The sequence below is a fragment of the Bidens hawaiensis genome, unplaced genomic scaffold (assembly GCF_021521415.1).
Source record: "Bidens hawaiensis isolate Kalapana, Puna unplaced genomic scaffold, B.hawaiensis_p1.1 tig00013117_1, whole genome shotgun sequence".
NCBI classification, from domain to species: domain Eukaryota; kingdom Viridiplantae; phylum Streptophyta; class Magnoliopsida; order Asterales; family Asteraceae; genus Bidens; species Bidens hawaiensis.
This window is the reverse complement of record NW_027492107.1, coordinates 528,289-548,171: the sequence shown is the minus strand read 5'-3', so window position 1 is coordinate 548,171 and position 19,883 is coordinate 528,289. Positions and strand designations below refer to the sequence as shown.

At 34.0% G+C, this 19,883-nt stretch overlaps 1 protein-coding gene across 1 annotated transcript; it reads left to right on the top strand.

Annotated features, from left to right (window-relative positions):
* Positions 1–17,732: 17,732 nt before the first annotated feature.
* LOC143543336 (protein VERNALIZATION 1-like) lies at positions 17,733–19,396 on the top strand. Its single transcript, XM_077035682.1, has 8 exons — positions 17,733–17,987; positions 18,095–18,173; positions 18,413–18,474; positions 18,617–18,716; positions 18,849–18,890; positions 18,996–19,037; positions 19,140–19,216; positions 19,329–19,396. The coding sequence occupies exons 1-8, from the start codon at positions 17,806–17,808 to the stop codon at positions 19,384–19,386; spliced, it is 642 nt and encodes a 213-aa protein (XP_076891797.1). The 5' UTR covers positions 17,733–17,805; the 3' UTR covers positions 19,387–19,396.
* The last annotated feature ends 487 nt before the right edge of the window (positions 19,397–19,883 follow it).

The window sequence follows — 19,883 nt, the reverse complement described above, 5'->3', positions numbered from 1 at the left end:
ATGAAAGTTTTTTGTGCATTTATTTATTTTATCTAAACATTTTGTATTCTTTAGTTTATTAGTTCTTACATAAAATAGGAAGTCGTATTCTTACATTGTTTTTGTATCGTTCCCACTTTTTTCTCATTATCCACACTGATTAATACATCGATCTAAATCTTGAGTCTCCGTCAATTTTATTTTGTGCTCGTGAACACATTCATTTTCTTAATGAACGAACATGAACATAAAATCTCGTTCGGTAAGTGTTCTTGAACCGTTCATGAATACATTATTTCCTTAACAAACGAACATGAATAAGGTCCTGTTCGTGTTCATTCAGTTCGTTTATAGCCTTATATGTCAATTAAAACGAGCGGGTTGGATTGGGTCATGGGCTCGTAAGAAAAGTTTTCGGGCTTAGGGCAATGCGTTGGTGGTTGTGTTAGTGGTGGTGGCGGCGGTGGTGACAGTGGCCGATGTTAGGAGGTGGAGGCGACGCCCCGTAGGTGGTAATGACTCACAACAAACAGTGTCATGGGTATTAATTGTCTATTTATATGTGGTTCAAGTTATCAAGTGTTTTAGGTCGACGCATTTTGGCCGGTTGTTTAATCCGAGTCGACCCATTATGACTGGTTAACTTTGAGTCGACTCAGTATGACCCGTTTAATTTAAGTTGACTCATATGAACCCAAATGCAATTTCGCATTAGCAAATCAAATCACCTACTGATTAGCAAGTCATGATTACCCGGCTTACTCGTGTTAGTAATGAGAATTCAACCATATTTTTATATACCATGGAATCACAAAATTATTTATAAGGCAAACTGAATTTTAATAATCAAAATTATGACAACTAGAAAGTCTCGTCTTTAAAAACATATTCACGTGTAAACGTTTAGAGTAGATGTTGCGTGTTGTGGTGGTTCAGTAGGAACATCGAACAATACATACATTAGTGAACGTGTAAAAAAACCACCCAATGTCTAAACATTACACTAGTAATTGTTGAAGAATAAGCCCTTTTAGCAGCCATACGTCCATACCAATCATAGAAAGTATATATGTAGAGGTGCACAAATCAGATTTTTTAAATACCCTGGTTCGGGAATAGAACCGGGTTCGGGTATGACCGGGTATTGGTAGTAATCGGGTCGGGTTCGGGTAGGGTATTGTCTCTAAAAACCATACCCTATGTATCGGGTTCGGGTCGGGTATAGCACCGGGTATTCTAAAACCGGGTATTTGAATACCCTATTATCGGGTATTGAAAAAACCCTATTTACGGGTTTTTTTCCGGTATTTTTTTGGTATAGATTGGATTTTTTAAAAGTTTACACTTTTTAGGGGTATTATTCGGGTATTTTTAAGGTATTTTTCGGGTATACATCGAGTATTTGAAATACCCGGTTTTGGGTATTGGAAAACCCCGATTTCGGGTTCGGGTATTACCGGGTACAAATCGGGTTTTCGGGTATTACCGGGTACAAATCGGGTTCGGTTCGGGTTCGGGTTTTAGTGCCAAAATGCATACCCTATCCGTACCCTACGGGTAGGGTCGGGTACGGGTTCGGGTATAAAAAACCTGGGTATTAGAAAAACCGGTTCCGGGTATTTATTTCGGGTCCGGTTCCGGGTTTGGTTTTTTTGTGCACCTCTATATATGTGTGTGTGTGAGAGAGAGAGTGAGTGAGTGTGTGTGTAAAAGAGGAGTTTGAAAATTGGGATAATTATATACAATTATGTTTATAAGCAGTTGATTTGAAAGCAAGTGTGATATAGTCACATTCCTCACTTGTGATTTAGTGGTAGGAGGCTTAGTTTCTCCAGTAGAGACTTAAGTGTGAATCTTACTTGTGTCACATTTGGATGGATATTGGCAATGAAAAATTTGAACTGGGTCTTGTGCAAAGGTTGTCAGTTTGAACCCTAAGCCCACCGGGATTTTCGTCCCAACGTGTGTTACGCCAGAAAGTTCTGCTCTTATGGTGACACAACGGTTATCAAGTGGCAGTCGGCGGTAAGGTTTCCCGGGGGGAACGCCCAAACCAAACTCTGAAGTTAGTGTGGGCCTAGTTAATACAACATAGTCTGGCCAGATTGGGGCATAAGACTCTCCAAATTTGGAGAGCGCGGTAACCTAAATAAAAGAAAGTCGTCGTTCTAAAAATCCAAATTTGAAGAACGCGGTAACCTAAATAAAAGAAAGTCGTTATTCTAAAAAATATGTGATACGTGCAATTTGCACAAAGTTTGTGAAGCAATATTTGAAAATATTTGGAAATTGAAAACAATTAATATTGATATCATTTATCGATGTGTTATGAAACTTAATATGATAATCACGTTTCCATTTAAAGATAATTAATGGCAGTAATGAAGTATATAGGTATCGGATAGTTCTGAACAATTAGCATAACTATCACTTCACTGTTGATTTTTGTGTTCTTCTTCCACAATTATACATCATGTTACGAAGCACTCATCAAATGAAAATAAATAAACAATTAAAATCGTGAAAAACTTACAGTTGTGATTATTACCTAAAACCCAATCTTCACCGATGTGGCAAGATTTGAAATAGTCACGAATACAAATTTATAACAAAAATAACTACAGACCTACAATAGTACTACTATTGATATAAAGATACAACTTAAGAACCATGTAAAACTTCTATAGGCTAAGTTTCATCAATTGTGATGAAACCCTAAAGCTAAAAGATGAATTAAACGCTAGAGATAGCGATACTGACGACTCATTATATTTTCGTCTAGTGTGTTACTAAGGTCCGACTCAGATAGTAGATACCGAAGGTTAATCAGTGCACCTTTGAAGCATGCAGCCGAACTCCAATGATCGTCCATTAATATATCCATACACAGTAGCGGATCCAGGATTTTTTGCTAGGGTGGGCACAAAGTAGACAGGGTAAAAATGGTTCAGGTCATAGAGAGCAGTGCCGACCTACCGTTTTGGAGGTCCAAAACGGAATGAACTTCCGGGGCATATGAGAGGGTAAATTTGTATTTTTACATACTACTTTTTAAAATCAAATGTTTTTCTTTCATTAATACGCATCAATTATATGACATAAGTAAATAGACCCGTTTGTTAATTATTGATTCCTTAGATGTTGTTGAGTATTAATCAAATAAGAATTAATTGATTTAAGTAACTAGTTCATATTATCGATATTCCCTTTTCAAGAATTAAACAACTTCTTGATACTTTCTATTTTTATATCTAAATGATGACTCTATTGTATGTTAGGTCATCAGACTCTCAAACTTGAAGAGCTCCGTTTTTATTAGTATTAGTATTTATTTCAACACATGAAAATAATAAAATAATATATATGTTTGAAAAATTATTTCTTAAAATAATAAAATTTTAAAATAAATTAATGATTGCAAGTTTATAATGTTGAATGTTCCGATGATAACCAGTAAAAAAATCTATATTTACTTAACTAAGCATGGAGTAAACAAAAAAAAACTTAAAAGAAATATATATCTAAGCAAAGTAATAGATGAACCATTTGTAGTCACTAGCCTATTTTCTCTTATCTCTAAATCAATTTTAAAAAATTAAATTTAGAATGTAACATACTGACATATCCCAACAAAGTTACTTCTCTTCTTGTTTAAATCAGTATTTTGAAGTTTGACGTTCACCGCATCGTCGCCTCCGATGGCCGGAAAACTCATAAATATCATGTGTTTCTTCTTCTCTTCTAAATTTAGATGCCCAAGGAAGCATAGCATAATACTGATGCAAACATGGGGTGGGCACCTGCCCACCATTGCAAAGCTCTAAATCCGCCTCTGTCCATGCGTATAACTCCAGTGTATGACCAATATTCAGATGAATATTGAGTTTTTCTTTAAAGACTTTGTTGGCCATTGATTGATTTCTATCAGCAAGTTTCTTCGTACAACTTGCATTTGGAGGAGGGATTAGATTATAGTGTTGTAAGCGTCAGTTGAACACAGTGGATATTCGAATTCAACAAAGATGAAAGAGGATGAAAATAAAAAAAAAAATCAAGAAACTTTTGTACAAATGGAGTGAAAGATATACTACTTGTGGTAAAGTCGGATGATGAAGTTAATGGTATTTATATAAGTTGATATCATTAACGCTAACCAACGGCTAATTTTTCAAAATTCAAAAAGTATACGTTGTTTCAAATAAAAACTAATAAAAATATAAGAGGATAAAGTTAATGACATTTAAATAAGTTGTTATCATTATGTTAATCTGACGGCTAAATTTTCAAAATTCAAAACAAAATAGTAAATGTTCTAAATTTTCAAAATTCAAAATTCAATATTAATGACCTTTAAATAAGTTGACATCATAATGTTAACCTAAGGCTAAGTTTTCAAGATTAAAAAGATAAGTATATGCTAGAGATTCAAAGAAAGATTTAAAAAAATATGATTGGTATAGTCAAATTAAAATTAACAGCATTTAAATAAGTTAATACCATTACATTAATGATTAACCTAACGACTACAATTTTAAAATTCAAATAATATACATTGATATTTTAAATAAAAACTAGTATATACGAATGACAATGAAATTCGTACCTCATGGAACTCAAAACTCATAACTTTTGGGACACGTAACACATGTTCCATATGGTAGAGACGAGTTTGAGATTGCTTTTGAAATTTTGCGTGGGTTTGTTACGGGTATGAGATTTGTAATATGCCCAATTACCTGACATAATTACCCGATAACATTACTCCCTTTACCTGACTATATATTCAAGTAACCCAACATATATTATCAACTAAATATTTGTAAACAAATATTATTATTTTTTGTGGAATTGTTTTTTGTTTTACTTTTTTTTTTAAACTGAAAGTATTAACTGAAATTTGGAGCATTACTTATTCATCGAAACAATGTTTATAACAATTATTTATCGTAATTGATTAGTTATTGACAATATATAATGGTAATTGTTTTTTCTAATTTATTAGGGACAATTTATATTGATAGTTACTTATGTCACACCCACCGACGATGGATTATATACATCGGGGCATAACGCATATTGTCACTATTAAAGTGAAAGTATTTATATTCATATAATTTAATATTTTCACACATTAAACAAGTTTGAAATATGAACAAATATACAAGACTAAATCTCTTTTTATTAAAATAATCTAAGTGTAAACTAGGTGATCTTCACTTGAGCAATTTTTCAAACATGTGTATCTGTGGCATGCATTAAAATAATGGTCAACGAACAAGTAATTGATAAGTAAACATAAGTTTGCAAAATGTGTAATAATGAAAAACTACAATTCACATGTCGTTGTGCAAATACAAGCACATATGAGAATGTTAAATAAATAGATGTGGACCCATTGTCATTGTCGTTTGACGTAAAGTTTAAATGTATATGGGTAGGTGTATGAGCATACTCGAGTTTGAGATATACACATGAGGTTGAGATATACACCAAATAAACAAATAATCATGAGACATAAACACAAAAAATTGTAATCTAAACACATAATAACATGAAGTTTGAATTGTATATTGTGATAAAACTTGAAGAATTGATGTTAGTAAGCATGCTAACCCCACCCCCCAACCCAACCCAAAAAAATATTAAAAAATGAAAAGAAGGGTATGAATACGGGAGTGTGATTGGTAACATGCTTAAACGAGTTGATCGGAGGACAAGAAATTCTTTGTTTTGATTAACGAAAAGATGTGGAAAAACAAATAATTGTGTAATAAAATACTTACTAGTTTATGACAAAACATTCGGTTTAAATAACCGTTTCGCGATGCAACAATTATGTAATCGGTTTTAAAACGATGTATGCATTAGGTTTATATAAAAATTTAGTCGGTTTAAATGTATTTTCTATCTTCAAAGTAAATTACTAGAACCAAGTTTTTAATGAGTTATGATTCGGATTTACGTTAAAAATATTAGTTGATAAATTATACAACTTGCAATGGTATGTGAATGAAAGAGAAATAAGTATATGAAAAAATGTTCTATTGGACACACCACAAGCTATTGCCTAAACTCGTTTTATATGAATTAAATTCACCTTAAGTATCTACTTATCGATTGAATTTAGACTGAGCAGAATTGGTGGATTATTTCATATTAAGGGATTATGGATTTGAAATCGTGATTGTTGGGCTTCGGTTATTTTAGGTATTGGGTTGAAATTTGAATGGGGCTGAAGCTGGAAAATTAAACATGGTAAAACCGGGAAAATATAATAATGTAAACTGGTTTGAATATTGGATTCGGACCAAAACAATTTCATCAATTTTCTGTAATCCTGGTAGATAATTACTTGTATTAAATAAATAATTTATATATTTTTAAAATACTAGGTTAATGACCCGTGTATACCACACGGGTGAAATTAGTAAAATCGTCATATATATATATGTGTGTGTTTATATATTTGAAGGTAATCAAGGTATTGCTTGCTAGTAAATTTATTAGTAGACATATAAGAATAAAGTATGATATATTAAATTTGACATTAGTAATGGAAAGTTGGCATTCAGTATGTTCAAAACAATAATGAAGTTACATTGAAGTTAAGTTTTTCACATTTCTCGTAGATTATTGTTAATCTCAGTCTCATACTTGATCGTAAAAGATGTTTCATAGACTTCAAGTACCCTATTAGTCTATTACCCAATATCCTTGACGTTGTGGTGATGTCTAATTATTCAAGTTGATATGTATGGTGTAATTGCCAAGAAAGTAAAGAGTTAATCCTCATAATATTTTTCCATAAACAATTCATTAAAAACCTTTTAGCTATACTTTGGGTTTACATGTCATTTGTAACAACTATATCAACTATATTTGTAACAGCAATATTAAATATACTATATGTGGTTAGTGTATTTGGATCTCGAATAGGTTAATTTGCAGTTAAATAACTAGTAATGTAATATTCTGTGTAATAACGTATTCATTAAAATGGAACATCTTAAATGAAGTTATAGCCTTATAGACACATATTCTAGCATTATTTTCAAACATTTTGCTCGATTTCAAACTTACATTAACTTTATGTTTGTCTAGAAGACCACATCAACTTATTCATTTACAGTCGTCACTGAAAATTACCCGGCATAACTATTTATTTACCATGATACCATCTATCTTTAAACAAAAGTTATATCCAAGACATATATCAGTATCCCGGCATAATTTATAAATTATAAAAAAAAACAAACATATAATAGTTTTAAAATAACGTAGATAAATTTGAAGAATGAAGATTAATATACGTAGTTTTAGCATAGTATAATATAAATAAATAAAGTTAAGTAAAGGAGGGATGAGATAGCAACCGGTAAAATACCGATATCAAATTTGAACAAAACTAGGTATTGAATAGCGTATAAAATGCATTAATTCTATACATGTATGGTATCGCTATCGATGCCAATATTCGTTATGACACCTACTTTGATACCACTGTTTTTTTTTTCTAATATTTATTGATCATATCAAAATCGTCTGTAACCATAGGTAATGAAGAAATCATAATTTAAAAACTAATACATATGTATAAAAAAACGCATCAAAATTGTTTTAAAAACAATAAAGTTAAAATCTAGTTTAATCCTCGCTAATCCCTTTGTATTTCCCTTTTTGTTTTCTCAATTGTTCGTTTATCGCATTCTCAGTTTTTTAGGAAAACAAGAACGAAAGATTCTAGTACCGATACCTAACACCCAAGAAAATTTCAAAATTTTCCAATGGGTACTTAATACTCAAGTACCAAAAAAAATACCAATCTCAAATAGGTTAAATCGATACGGTTCACCCGCGGATCTTAGTATGGGTCAAGGCGGGTCACTACCCACCTAGCTTTTTCGTTCAATAGTGCAATTTTTTCGAAAAAATAAACTTATATGCATTGAGGCTGGCCCATTCAAATTATTGTTCAAAATCCTTCGGCCCACCTATGTTATGTGTTCAAGATCTGTCACTTATATATTTAACGGTACCGTATGATAGGGGTGAGCAACTTAACCGACATAACCGTTTAACCGAACCATAACCGACTTAACCGAACCAATTTTAACCGATAACCGACATAACCGGTGGGTCGGTTTAATGAAATTTTAAAACCGTCAAATACGGGTAAGTTTTGGTTAAAAATAATTCTAAAACCGCCATAACTGAACGGATCCATTTATTTAACCAATAATTAACTTGAGACTAACTTCCACCAAGCATGTTGTTGGATTATATTGTTTTGATGTTTTTGGTTCAACGATTTTTATCAAATTAAGTTGAACTTCATTGTTGGATTATATAATGTCATTTTTTTTGAATATTTGGTATTAATATTAACGATTATACACTTTGTTAGATTATGTTATGTTGTTTTTTTTGTAATAATTGGTAGAGGTGCACAAATCGGGTTTTTTCTAATACCCGGGTTCGGGTATGGAACCGGTTTCGGGTATGATCGGGTATTGGAAAATCGGGTATTGTGAGAAATCGGGTAGGGTTCGGGTAGGGTTCGGGTAGGATATTGAGGAGAAAAACTCAACCCTATGTACTCGGGTAGGGTATGATCGGGATCGGGTATTGAAACCGGGTACGACCGGGTATTAATACCCGGTTTTGAATTTGTAATTTTTTTATACATTTTTTAATTTGTTTAAAATTTAAATTTGCTTTGTGATTTATAAAAATAATTAAACCATATTATAAAAACCATTCCACTTTATTACAAATTATTTACTTAGTAATATGCATTTTACAAAAACTTAAACATAAAAGTTGCAAAGTAAACATAAAAATATATTATAAAAACTCATGTATCATTTCGGGTATTAGAAAATTGGTATCGGGTATAACCGGGTATCGGGTATAGGGTATGACCGGGTCCGGGTATTTACGGGTATAAATCGGGTACGGTTCCGGGTACGGGTATTGAGCTCAAAAAGCATACCCTATCCATCCACGGGTAGGGTCGGTTCCGGTTTCGGGTATAGAATACCTGGGTATAAAAAAACCGGTTCCGGGTATTTTTTTCTGGTCCGGTTCCGGGTATGGGTTTTTTGTGCACCTCTTTTAAGCTAAATTACATTTTTTTGGTTACGGTTAACCGACCCATAACCGACTCACTATAATCTACAAAAGCAATTAACCATAACTGCCATAACGGGTCGGTTATGATTATGGTTATCCATTAACCAACATATCGGTTATGGTTATGAATTTGGCTCAAAACCGCCCCAAACCGACCCATACACACCCCTACCGTATGAATATAACATTGATATTCTGGAAAAAAAAAATCTCATCCATAAAGGTGGTGAATATTTTCCATAAAAAACTCTCTAGATGGGTGATAGTCATAGCTCGGCCTATAGAAACGAAATATGGAGGCACTATTGGGCCGTCAAACTCAGGAGGCCCACCATTAGCATTAAGGTCCACCCACTAAGTTAATTATGTCCGATATAACGTTACTTGCCCCTTTCATGCTAATGTAATCAGTAATCTATTCTTACATAAGTGGCCCACTTTCACTCTCTCTTTTATCTTTTTCCATAAAGTTATGCTTAACGTGTCTTCGTCTTGTTTGGTAATATATTTTATCCACTTATCTTCACCCGGTTTTTATCATTATTTACAAGTATTTACACTTACCTTTTTATATTTGCCATGTAATGAAGTCATACACCTTACATACATAGAGTGACGACAGTGTTGTCATGTGGTTTGGAAGCCATACACACTACCCAAATTAGACGTGCACAAAAAAACCGGTTCCGGAACCTAACCGGTGGAACCGAACCGGAACCGGTTCCAGTTCCAACCCGGTTGGAACAATACCCGGTTTGGGTATTTTTGTACCCGAAAATCGGGATCGGTTCTACTATATATATTTCAGTACAGGTTCCAACCCGGTTCCTACCCGGTTCTTATTTGGAACCGGTTCGGGTCGTACCCGGAAAAACCGGTTCCGACGGGTTTTTTTTCAAGGGTCAAACAAAAAGTCAAACTAGCCGTTGGAACCGGTTCCAACGGTAATATAGCCGTTGGAACCGGTTTTTTAGACACCAAGTAGCCGTTGGAACCGGTTCCAACGGTAATATAGCCGTTGGAACCGGTTTTTGAGGCAATATCCGTTGGAACCGGTTCCAACGGTAATATAGCCGTTGGAACCGGTTTTTGGGCCAAACCTATATATAACTTGTTTCCATTACTTGTTTCACCACCAAACTCAAAAACAAACTAAAATACTACTCCTTTAGCAAACCCGTTCCTTTACCCGACCATCCAACAAAATATTATTATGGCACCCATCAAAAAAACTAACAACAAGGCTAAGAAGGGTGTTTTTGTTGCCCCCGTTCCTGTTACGGAGGACCCAAGGGTTGTTACGGTAGTCAACCATAACCGCAACCAAGACATATGGAAGAATTGGGATTTGATTGTGGATGACGAAGGTTATCAAAAGGCTCGTTGCAAACTATGTGGTTCAATATTAAAGCACGATTCCAACTCTACTTTGAGAAAGCACATCGAGAAGCCATATTGCAAGGCGTTGAAAGGGATTGGCACGACCGATCAAATTGACTTGGGTAAAGATGGTACACTATTTCGTTACAACACGACTCAAGTTCAAGATAGAATGGCAAAGTTCGTTATTCAACGAGGTTTGCCGTTTAACCACTTTGATGACCCGGAGTTGACGTCGTTGATTCGCGAAACTCTACAACCGAGATACACACATGTAAGTCGTACTACCTTAAGACGTCATTGTGTCAAGTTGTGGGAGTGTGCTAAAAAAGAGTTAATCGAGTCTTTTCATTCTTTAGAAGCCATGGTTACTTTAACTACCGATGTTTGGTCGGCACCACACGGGTTGCCCGAATCATACATATGTGTCACCGCTCATTGGGTTGATCCGGTGACATGGCAATTGATGAAACGCACCATCGCTTTTGAAAACTTCCCGTTCCCACATACCGCCGAAAAATTGTTTGAATTACTTGATGAAGTTATAACGACTTACAACTTGAGAAATAAAATATTTTTGATTTCGTTTGACAACGCTTCAAACAATACTAAGGCGGCTGAAAAATTTATCATTAAATATTCACCACCTTGTTTCGGGGATTTTTTTCATGTCCGATGTGTTGCACATATCATCAACTTGGTTGTTCAAGTAGGTCTTGACAATGAACACATTTGTGATGATTTAAAATACTTTAGACTTATGTTACAAGATGTCTTCAAAAGTGGTAAAAGAAGACATCTTGAATATAAGAACTATTGCAAGTCGGTGGAAATAAAGTATTTGGGGCCGAATTGGGACGTTCCAACCCGTTGGAACTCAACTTGTCATATGTTAAAGTGTGCTTTTGCCCAACGCCAAACTTTACAAGCTTTTCATAACAATCTTGTTGAACAACGCGAGGCCGATATGTTTCCGGAAAGTGTTTGGGTCCAAGTCGGTTATATGTTGGAGTATCTTGACGTGTTCAAAAAGTCAACAACAAAATTATCGGGAGTCTATTACCCTACTAGTTGTTGGGTTTTGCAAGAATTGTACTATATGTCTTGTGTTTTTAAAAGCTTTGCGGAGAAGAACAAACTCTTCGAAAATATTGTTGCGGTGATGAAAGAAAAGTTCATAAAATATTTTGAAATCATACCGCCGGTCTTTACTTGTGCCGCCGCATTAAACCCCTATTGGAATGTTAATGGGGTTGAAACAACGATTGAGGAAATATTCGACAACTTAGGTATGCACGAGATTGACCCGAAGTTGTCGACGGAAGCGAAGGACAAGTTCAACAAAAATCTTCAAGACCTTTATGACCACTATTTTCAAATGTACGGTCCAAGCACGAGATCGTCTTTTGTGAAAAAAACAACAAGTGGTAGGCCGTGCAATGACCCACTTATAAACTTGATGAATGGGATTCGTGAATCCGCATCTAAGAGGCAAAGAGGAAACACACCAAGTAGCGAACTTGGTCGATATAGTGGAGCAAACTATGTTGAGGGCGCAACGGTAGACGAAATTCGCAATATTGATTTATTGGCTTGGTGGAAAGGTAAACAAAACGAATTTCCCATTCTATCCGCCATGGCTCGTGATTTGCTTGCCGTACAAGCCTCAACGGTTGCTTCCGAATCGGTTTTTTCTCTTAGTGGGAGGGTGTTATCTATGCGAAGAACAAAACTAACTCCAGAGTCTCTAGTGGTTTGCATTTGCCTAAAGGACCATTTGGATGCGGTGGATCGTGTACAACACAAGGCGAACTTTGAAGACGAAATACCAATAGAGCGTCATATTCATGATGAGGAGGCGGAGGACGGGGTTTCTTCCGATAACGAAGACGAGGGTGAAGAGAATGAAGACGAAGAAGAGTTGTAATTATTTGTTTTGGTAAAATTATTTGTAACTTGTTCGACTAATTATTTGTTTTGGTAAAATTATTTGTTTCGACGAAGAAGAATTGTACTATATGTTTTATTATAATTTGTTCGATTAATTTTTGTTACTTTTTTAATAACGACGAACATTTTATTTATTTAAAAACTAACTATTACAAACATTATTAAAACATAAACGATACTAAACATAACAACTAAAACATAAAAAACAAAGTCCGTCGTTTTAATCCGGGAATACTTATTTTTGGGTTGTAGAGCCGGACGACTCTCCCACTTCCTTTTTTTTTATCTTCCAATCTTCTTTTCTCTCGACAATACTTATTCGTATGTTTTCGTAATGTCGAGTTGGACCCTGCTTTAAGAAACTTCGAGCAATATTTGCAACGTGCCAACTCATGTGAGTCGGTCATGAGACACAAATCGTAATGGACCCAAACATCGGGGCATCTTGTTGTTTCGATCACCATAACAACGTCATCATTGGATGCCATTTGTGGTCGGTTTAAGGTTAATTGTGGTTTGTAGTGTGTATTATGGTTTTGGAATTGGAGTGTGTTTGATAGTTTTGAAACTTGCTATTCTTAGTAAGAAAATACCCTATTTATAGTTAAAAAACCGGTTCCAACGGTCAAAAACGGCTATATAGCCGTTGGAACCGGTTCCTAACGGCTCTAATTTTTAAATTTCAAAAAAAACCGGTGGAACCGGTTTTTACGTAAAAACCGGTTCCGGTTCATACCCTACCCGGTTCTTAAAAGTTCGCATATCTGGGCACCGGTTCGGGTCGGGAACCGAACCGGTTCCTGACTGGAACCGGTGTCATTCTCTACCCGGGTTGAAAAAAACCGGTTCCGAACCGGTTCGGGTTTTCAAGGTGTACCCGATTTGTGCAGCTCTAACCCAAATGAGTGTCATGTCTTCTCTTAGATACAAACAACTATGGTGCTGTTTGTTTTGTAAGAGGTAAAATGTTTGCAGTCTGCGGACCATATCTGTAGACATTTGTAGAAGAAGATGTTGACCAAAACTCTGCAGTTTGCAAGAAGAACACTGTTTGTTTTTTAACGTCTGCATATTGCTGAAATAAACTGGTGGTTGTGTACGAATGGTGGTGTTGGATGGTGATAGTGGTAGTGGTGGTAGAAGGCAATGATGGTTGGTGGTGGTGGTGGTGGCTGGTGAACAGTGGTGGTGGGTGGTGGCCGATGGTGGTGGCGGACGGTGGGTTGGTTGTGGTGGTGGACGGTGGTGGCGGCGAATGGTGGGTGGTGGATGGTGGTGGACAGTGTGTGTTGGTAGGATATGGTGTTTTAACCCTCTCGAAACCTTAGAAGCTCTCGGAAGTGAATGAGCCAAGTCTGCACCAAAAAGAGCTTGCGCATACGTTTTTTAATAAAACGTCTTCGAGAATGCCATTAAAATTAAATAAAAAAATTGATTGGTGCAATGAGGGTGATTATCAACATGTTAACTACACAAGTTAAAGAAAATAAATAGTTAATAATAAGACTTAAATTATAAAACAATATTTTGAGATAAGATATAATTGAACGTGAGTCCGTGAAATGAAAATCAAATATGTTTTTAAACCTAATTTGTAGGGGCGGCCCGTAGGTCAGTGAAAACAAGTTAGGGCTTTAGGCCACATGTAATTAAGGCTCTAAGTCCAAAAAACATTATTTATAGATATAATATAATGTGTGAAGTAAACTCAAAGTAAAGTATTGATATTGTGGTAGGCTTGGTTGTCAGTAAAGTATAGGTCATGAGTTCCAAACTTGTAATATGCCAAAAAAAAAAAATTGTTAATAATTGTCATGAAAATGCCACAAAATCTTATTTCGATTCAGGCTTCCACATTCGTTGCGCGACCCTGCTAATTTGTTTCAAACCGAAATCAATTTTCATTAGTTATGCAAGTTGAAAATATATATCTTACAAATGAGTGAAAGATGAAATAAAAGGAACAGAAATAAGCAGGAGACTCACAAAGTTAAAACAAATGACAGTGAATAATTATTTATTTATCAAACATACGTAACACTTTATTACGAGATCATGTACATTGGAATCATTTACCTTTTTTCAAGATATATAAAATTTTGAAATCATAAACCATATAACATTTATCGTTTTTTATCTTTAGTTTGTTGGCATACGTTATAAAATAAAGATATACATGAACAAACTTGTTTAATAATTTTTTATATCATTTCATTTGTACGTGTGTTTTTAAGTAGTACATTTTTTTATAAAAAAAATGGCTATTAGTTAAATAAAGAAACGAATAACATATCACCTTATAGAAAACGAGACATTATAACCCATAAATCTATAATAATCACTTGTAATTTTTAGCAACTGAATTGTGATTGAATCTAAACAATCACATAATCAAGGACTAAAAACAATCACATAGTTAAGGACTAAAAGTCTAAAACTAACCCATGATTCCAATAACAAGAATCTCTTATAAAAATAATTTTAGAAAAATATTCGTGATCACAAATACTTCCTGTTTAAAATTGTGGTTCAACCTCACTATCACAAATTTATATGGGAGATATGAGGGATGACTCTGGCTTGCTAGAGTTCAAGTCCTGATCTCACCCGGTTTTACCGGCTCCTCGTTGTCGTGCCATTTGGCGGGCGTGGCGGTCGGGTTTTATCCGGTGAATCCCTTAATAGGTGGACCGCTAGAGGCTTCGTCCGTCCGGACTAGTGGCCGGCTTAGACTATCTTTACCCATTGAGGGTCGCGTACGAAGTACCCGAAGTTACTTATTTGATCGTTCAAAAAAAAATTTGTGGTTCAACCACATAATATATGAGGTAAGAGTGACAACTTGGTAGTGGTGGTCATTCACTCATTTGTCAAACAAAGAAAAATAGAATCACCCCTAAATTCCAATTGGATCAGTTAACCTTTAAGGCTTTATCTTAAAGCCAATAGTACGTGGTGGGTGGGAGCTAGTTTTACTAAACATGGTGACGTCTGCTATATATTGGCAATATTAAAGAAACATATAAGAGGTTGACACGTGTGAGACATAGGGTCCCACCCAACAAGGCAAAATTGGACGCGTTTGTACATTTAAAGAGAGTGAAATCAACCTAGTACTAGAGATATTCTTGAATCTTGATCATGGGTGGAGGTATTGTACACCATCCTTCGAATATTCCTAGGTTAAGTTTGAGGTTACCTCTCTTTGGATGACACCTGTCATGTTACTATTTATGTATGGCCCATGTAAGCATCTTATGCTCCAAGATAAAACTACAATTATGTCCCCTTAATCTATACAACTACAACACAATTAACATCTATTTGTTTTCCATTATCATTTTATTATCTTAGATGCATGCACGGCACAACACAATAAATATGTGGGTATGAGAATGAATATATGCATTTATGGAAGTGTTTAATGAAACTATTTTACATTTTCATTAATTAATTAGTAAAATAAGATATACCTTATATGATCCAAGATTGACTCCCCAAATTATATGTTGTGTATGAAACCATAAGATATCAATACAACAAACCATAGAGTTATTATCATGTGTATGTATGTATATATACACATTTTAGCGACATGAAAATCAGGAGATAGATTCATGGGTCGTTTTAGGCTCAAACCGATTCAAAACTGAAATCTTTGTTTTACGGTTTTACTAGGTTTGGTCATTAATGGTGGATTTTCAGTTTTATATTTAAGTTTGAATGTTTAGGCCCGAATTAATGAACTCGGGCCAAAACTTTCGGCCTAAAGTATTTGTCATACTTACTAATTGAATTTAGGCCCAAATAAAAAATTTTAGCTAGCCTTAAATTCAATAACAAACATTCATACAAGTTCGTTGAGGTTCTGTTCCTACACTTGGTGAAGTTTTGTTTTGGAACAAGGCATAATCGAAATTGAACCATAATTAGTATAGGCAAGTTATTTTAGTTCAATTTTATTGGTTACGTTTTGTTTCAGTTAAGTTAACATGCTTTTCTCACCCCTACTCTCAAAATACATAAGTTTTATCATTGACTTATCTTAATGTCATGAAGACATGAACCATCATGAGATATGATTACATTAAATTTATTTGTTATCTTATCCTATTTCATAGTGATGTATTACATGGAGTTCACACTTGTATCTTTTTACTTATTACGTCGCATAGATATTTACAAATAATATGATGTTATGAAAACACATGTATATACATATAGCAATAATGACAAGTCAGACATTCTGGTTAGAATCAATCGTACGGTCCTTGTAAAATGAAACACCTGAAACCACTTATCTAGTGCCAAACTAAATCATGTCAGGATGGCACAAGAAAAAGAAACACTGGTGTCATGTCAATGTTTAACCTGAGATAAATACACTGTTCTAACTTACATAATCAATTACAACATCAAGTGGGTATATATAACATGATATTTTTAATAACTTAACAAAATGACTAAATTTTAAATTTGGATTGTACAAGTTGACACAATAAGTTTTTAAAACATTTGTCATCAAGAAATATTTATAACTTCATAAAGTTACAATATGCATGCATATGTTATGCCCTGCTAGTTGTGCGCGTATATAATGTATATATGTGTAAACCCTCAGGTGGACTAAAATGAAATTCCACTAATTTTTAATTTTGATGTCATTTTACTAATCTGGTGAAAATAACCTTAAAAGTGGCGGAAGGTTAATTAGGCATCATATGGTAGCGTTGATAGCCAAAAAACAATGGTACATACACCAATCGGCCGATGTCCGATAGTTGAGTGTTATATGATTTATGTCCAAAGCTTGATGCAAAACTACTATCGAGTCGAGAGTCTCATCCTAGCTTTGCTATTGGTGGGATTTACTGAGTACGATATGACGATGATGATGATGATATGCATGCATATGTGATTTTATCGACATGGAAAACTTTAGCGAGAATAAAACATATGAATTCCTCTTATATTACTTCGATTTATGTTGTGCTCGGTTCCTTATAAGGTTTACTAGCAATGCTTACGTTATACTCGGTGAGGATTTAGATTATTGTTTAATTTTTTTAAACAAAATCCCCCTTTTGTAAGAGAGAACACCATACCACTAGACCAATAGGTCTGTGATAAGTATTAATTGTTTAATAAACAATTTTACACATATATTAGTTGTTTTAATTGTAACACTTATGATAATTATGTAAACAAATATCTTATCTTTCTCTTTCCATTGTATCAGATTATCTAGATAAGTATCTGATTATATATATCTAGATATATACAACTATACAAGTGATGTTTGCACTTCACTATTTAGATTTAGTTATATATATAGAAGATTGAAGAAAGACAAAATTAAGCAAAATGGGAAGAGGGAAAGTAGAGCTCAAGCGAATCGAAAACCCTACGAACCGACAAGTCACCTTCTCTAAGAGAAGAGATGGTCTCTTCAAGAAAGCCATTGAACTCTCTATTCTTTGTGATGCTGAGGTTGCACTTCTTGTTTTCTCTTCTTCTGGGAAAGCTTATCAATTCTCTAGCCATGAGTATGTTATTTCTCTCTATATATATTTGTATCTATATATATATGTGTGTGTGTGTGTGTGTGTGTGTATGATCAAAGTTAGTTGATGACATATATATATTGTTTCAGCATGGATAGAACAATCAGGAGGTACAGAAATGAAAAGGGTCTACAAAAAATAAATAACCATGGAGTTAGAACTATGGAGGTATTATATACACTTTTGATTAATATTTGTCACACTAAATGTTTACTAAACAATGAAATAAATCTGATTAATTAACAGACCGACTGAAACCGGTACGGTCTTACTAACATTTTGATCAACCATGTTATATTCTCGGCTAATCGGTTCGATTAAAATAGTCCTGGATGATAATATGTATGTTCAAATGCTATTTTATCAGTTTTAGTTATTTTAAAAGAAGAGAATTTGACTTGGTGTAGGTGTGGAAGAATGAAATGGATGAGTTGAAGAAAGCAATTGAGACACTGGAAACAAAACACAAGTATGAATTATTTTACAATAAATGAAATAATTATTTTTTTATATTGATTACTTATGTAATTACTTTTGTTACACTATTAATAAATAGTTAATATTATAACAATATTAACTGTGGTGTTTTGTTTTTTGTTTTTGTTTTTTAGACATTTGGCTGGGGAAGATCTTTCCACATTAGGGATGAAAGAACTCAAACAACTCGAACGCCAACTGAGGATTGGGGTCGATCGTGTACGCGCTAGAAAGGTATGTACTGTTATTTTACCTGGACAATTTTACTATAATTAACTAAGTATGTACTTTTATTATGTTTAAAGCTAGTAAAAGTTTTTTTTTTGGAGTACATTCTAATAAGATTTAATAAACGAATTTGGACAGTGGCGACTCTTATCGGAGCACGTAAGTTTATTGAAGAGAAATGTGAGTCTTAAGAGCTTATAATTATACATGTCTAGTGTTTAATGTACATTTTTTAATCTTTGGTATGCAATTTTTATATATTTTTGCATGTATATATTGTTGCAGCATAAATTTTTGCAAGAAGAAAATAACATTCTTCAGAAAAAAGTAAGCATTTTCTTGAATTTTATATATTAATAATTTTATATATTTGTTTCAAGTTGTATTAAGATATAAATAGATATTAAACTGCTTGTGATATAACTGGAGATGAAGCTGCATGATCAGCTACTGAGCGAGGCCGATGAAAACTCGGGTTTGGATTCATCTGATCATGTAACCCAAAGGTATTAATATTTTGTTTAAATACTATACTTGTAGTTTTTAATTTCTAAATTTCTTATATAAACAAATATTATGATTTTGTTGGATTTAATTAAAAGTGTTAAAACTTTGCAGGTTTATTCCAGAGGGGCAGCCTCTCAACATGAACCAGCTTGGTTTTCCCAGTGGTTGATTATTATATAATCCCTTTTTTATTATAAAAAGGAAAATATATATGAAAAGATTATATACAGGTTTAGGTTGCTATAAGGTGTCGAGTAATATTAGTTTTGGGATGTAAATACTTTGGTAATGCGGTGTGTAATTAATTACTTTTTATGATGTCATGATGTTTTTGGGTTTTATTAAAAAAGATTAATATTTATGTTGATGTCATGTGGCTATCCATAGCTTCTTGTTAGTTAGTCTTGTTTAATAAAAGTTGTCATTCTGTGATTATAATTACATATGAGTTGATGATATCATTTTTGTTCACGTTGTACCATATTTTACATTTTTTGTATGATTACTTTTTATGATATAAATGTAATAGTAAAACATAAGATCACATAAACGGTATAAAATCACACAAACATTCCATGGTAGATGATCAAACAAGTGTTGAATATTAAGACAAAACGTTACGGGTTAAGTATTTGAAGCAGTGGCGAAGCTTGATCGTGAACGGTG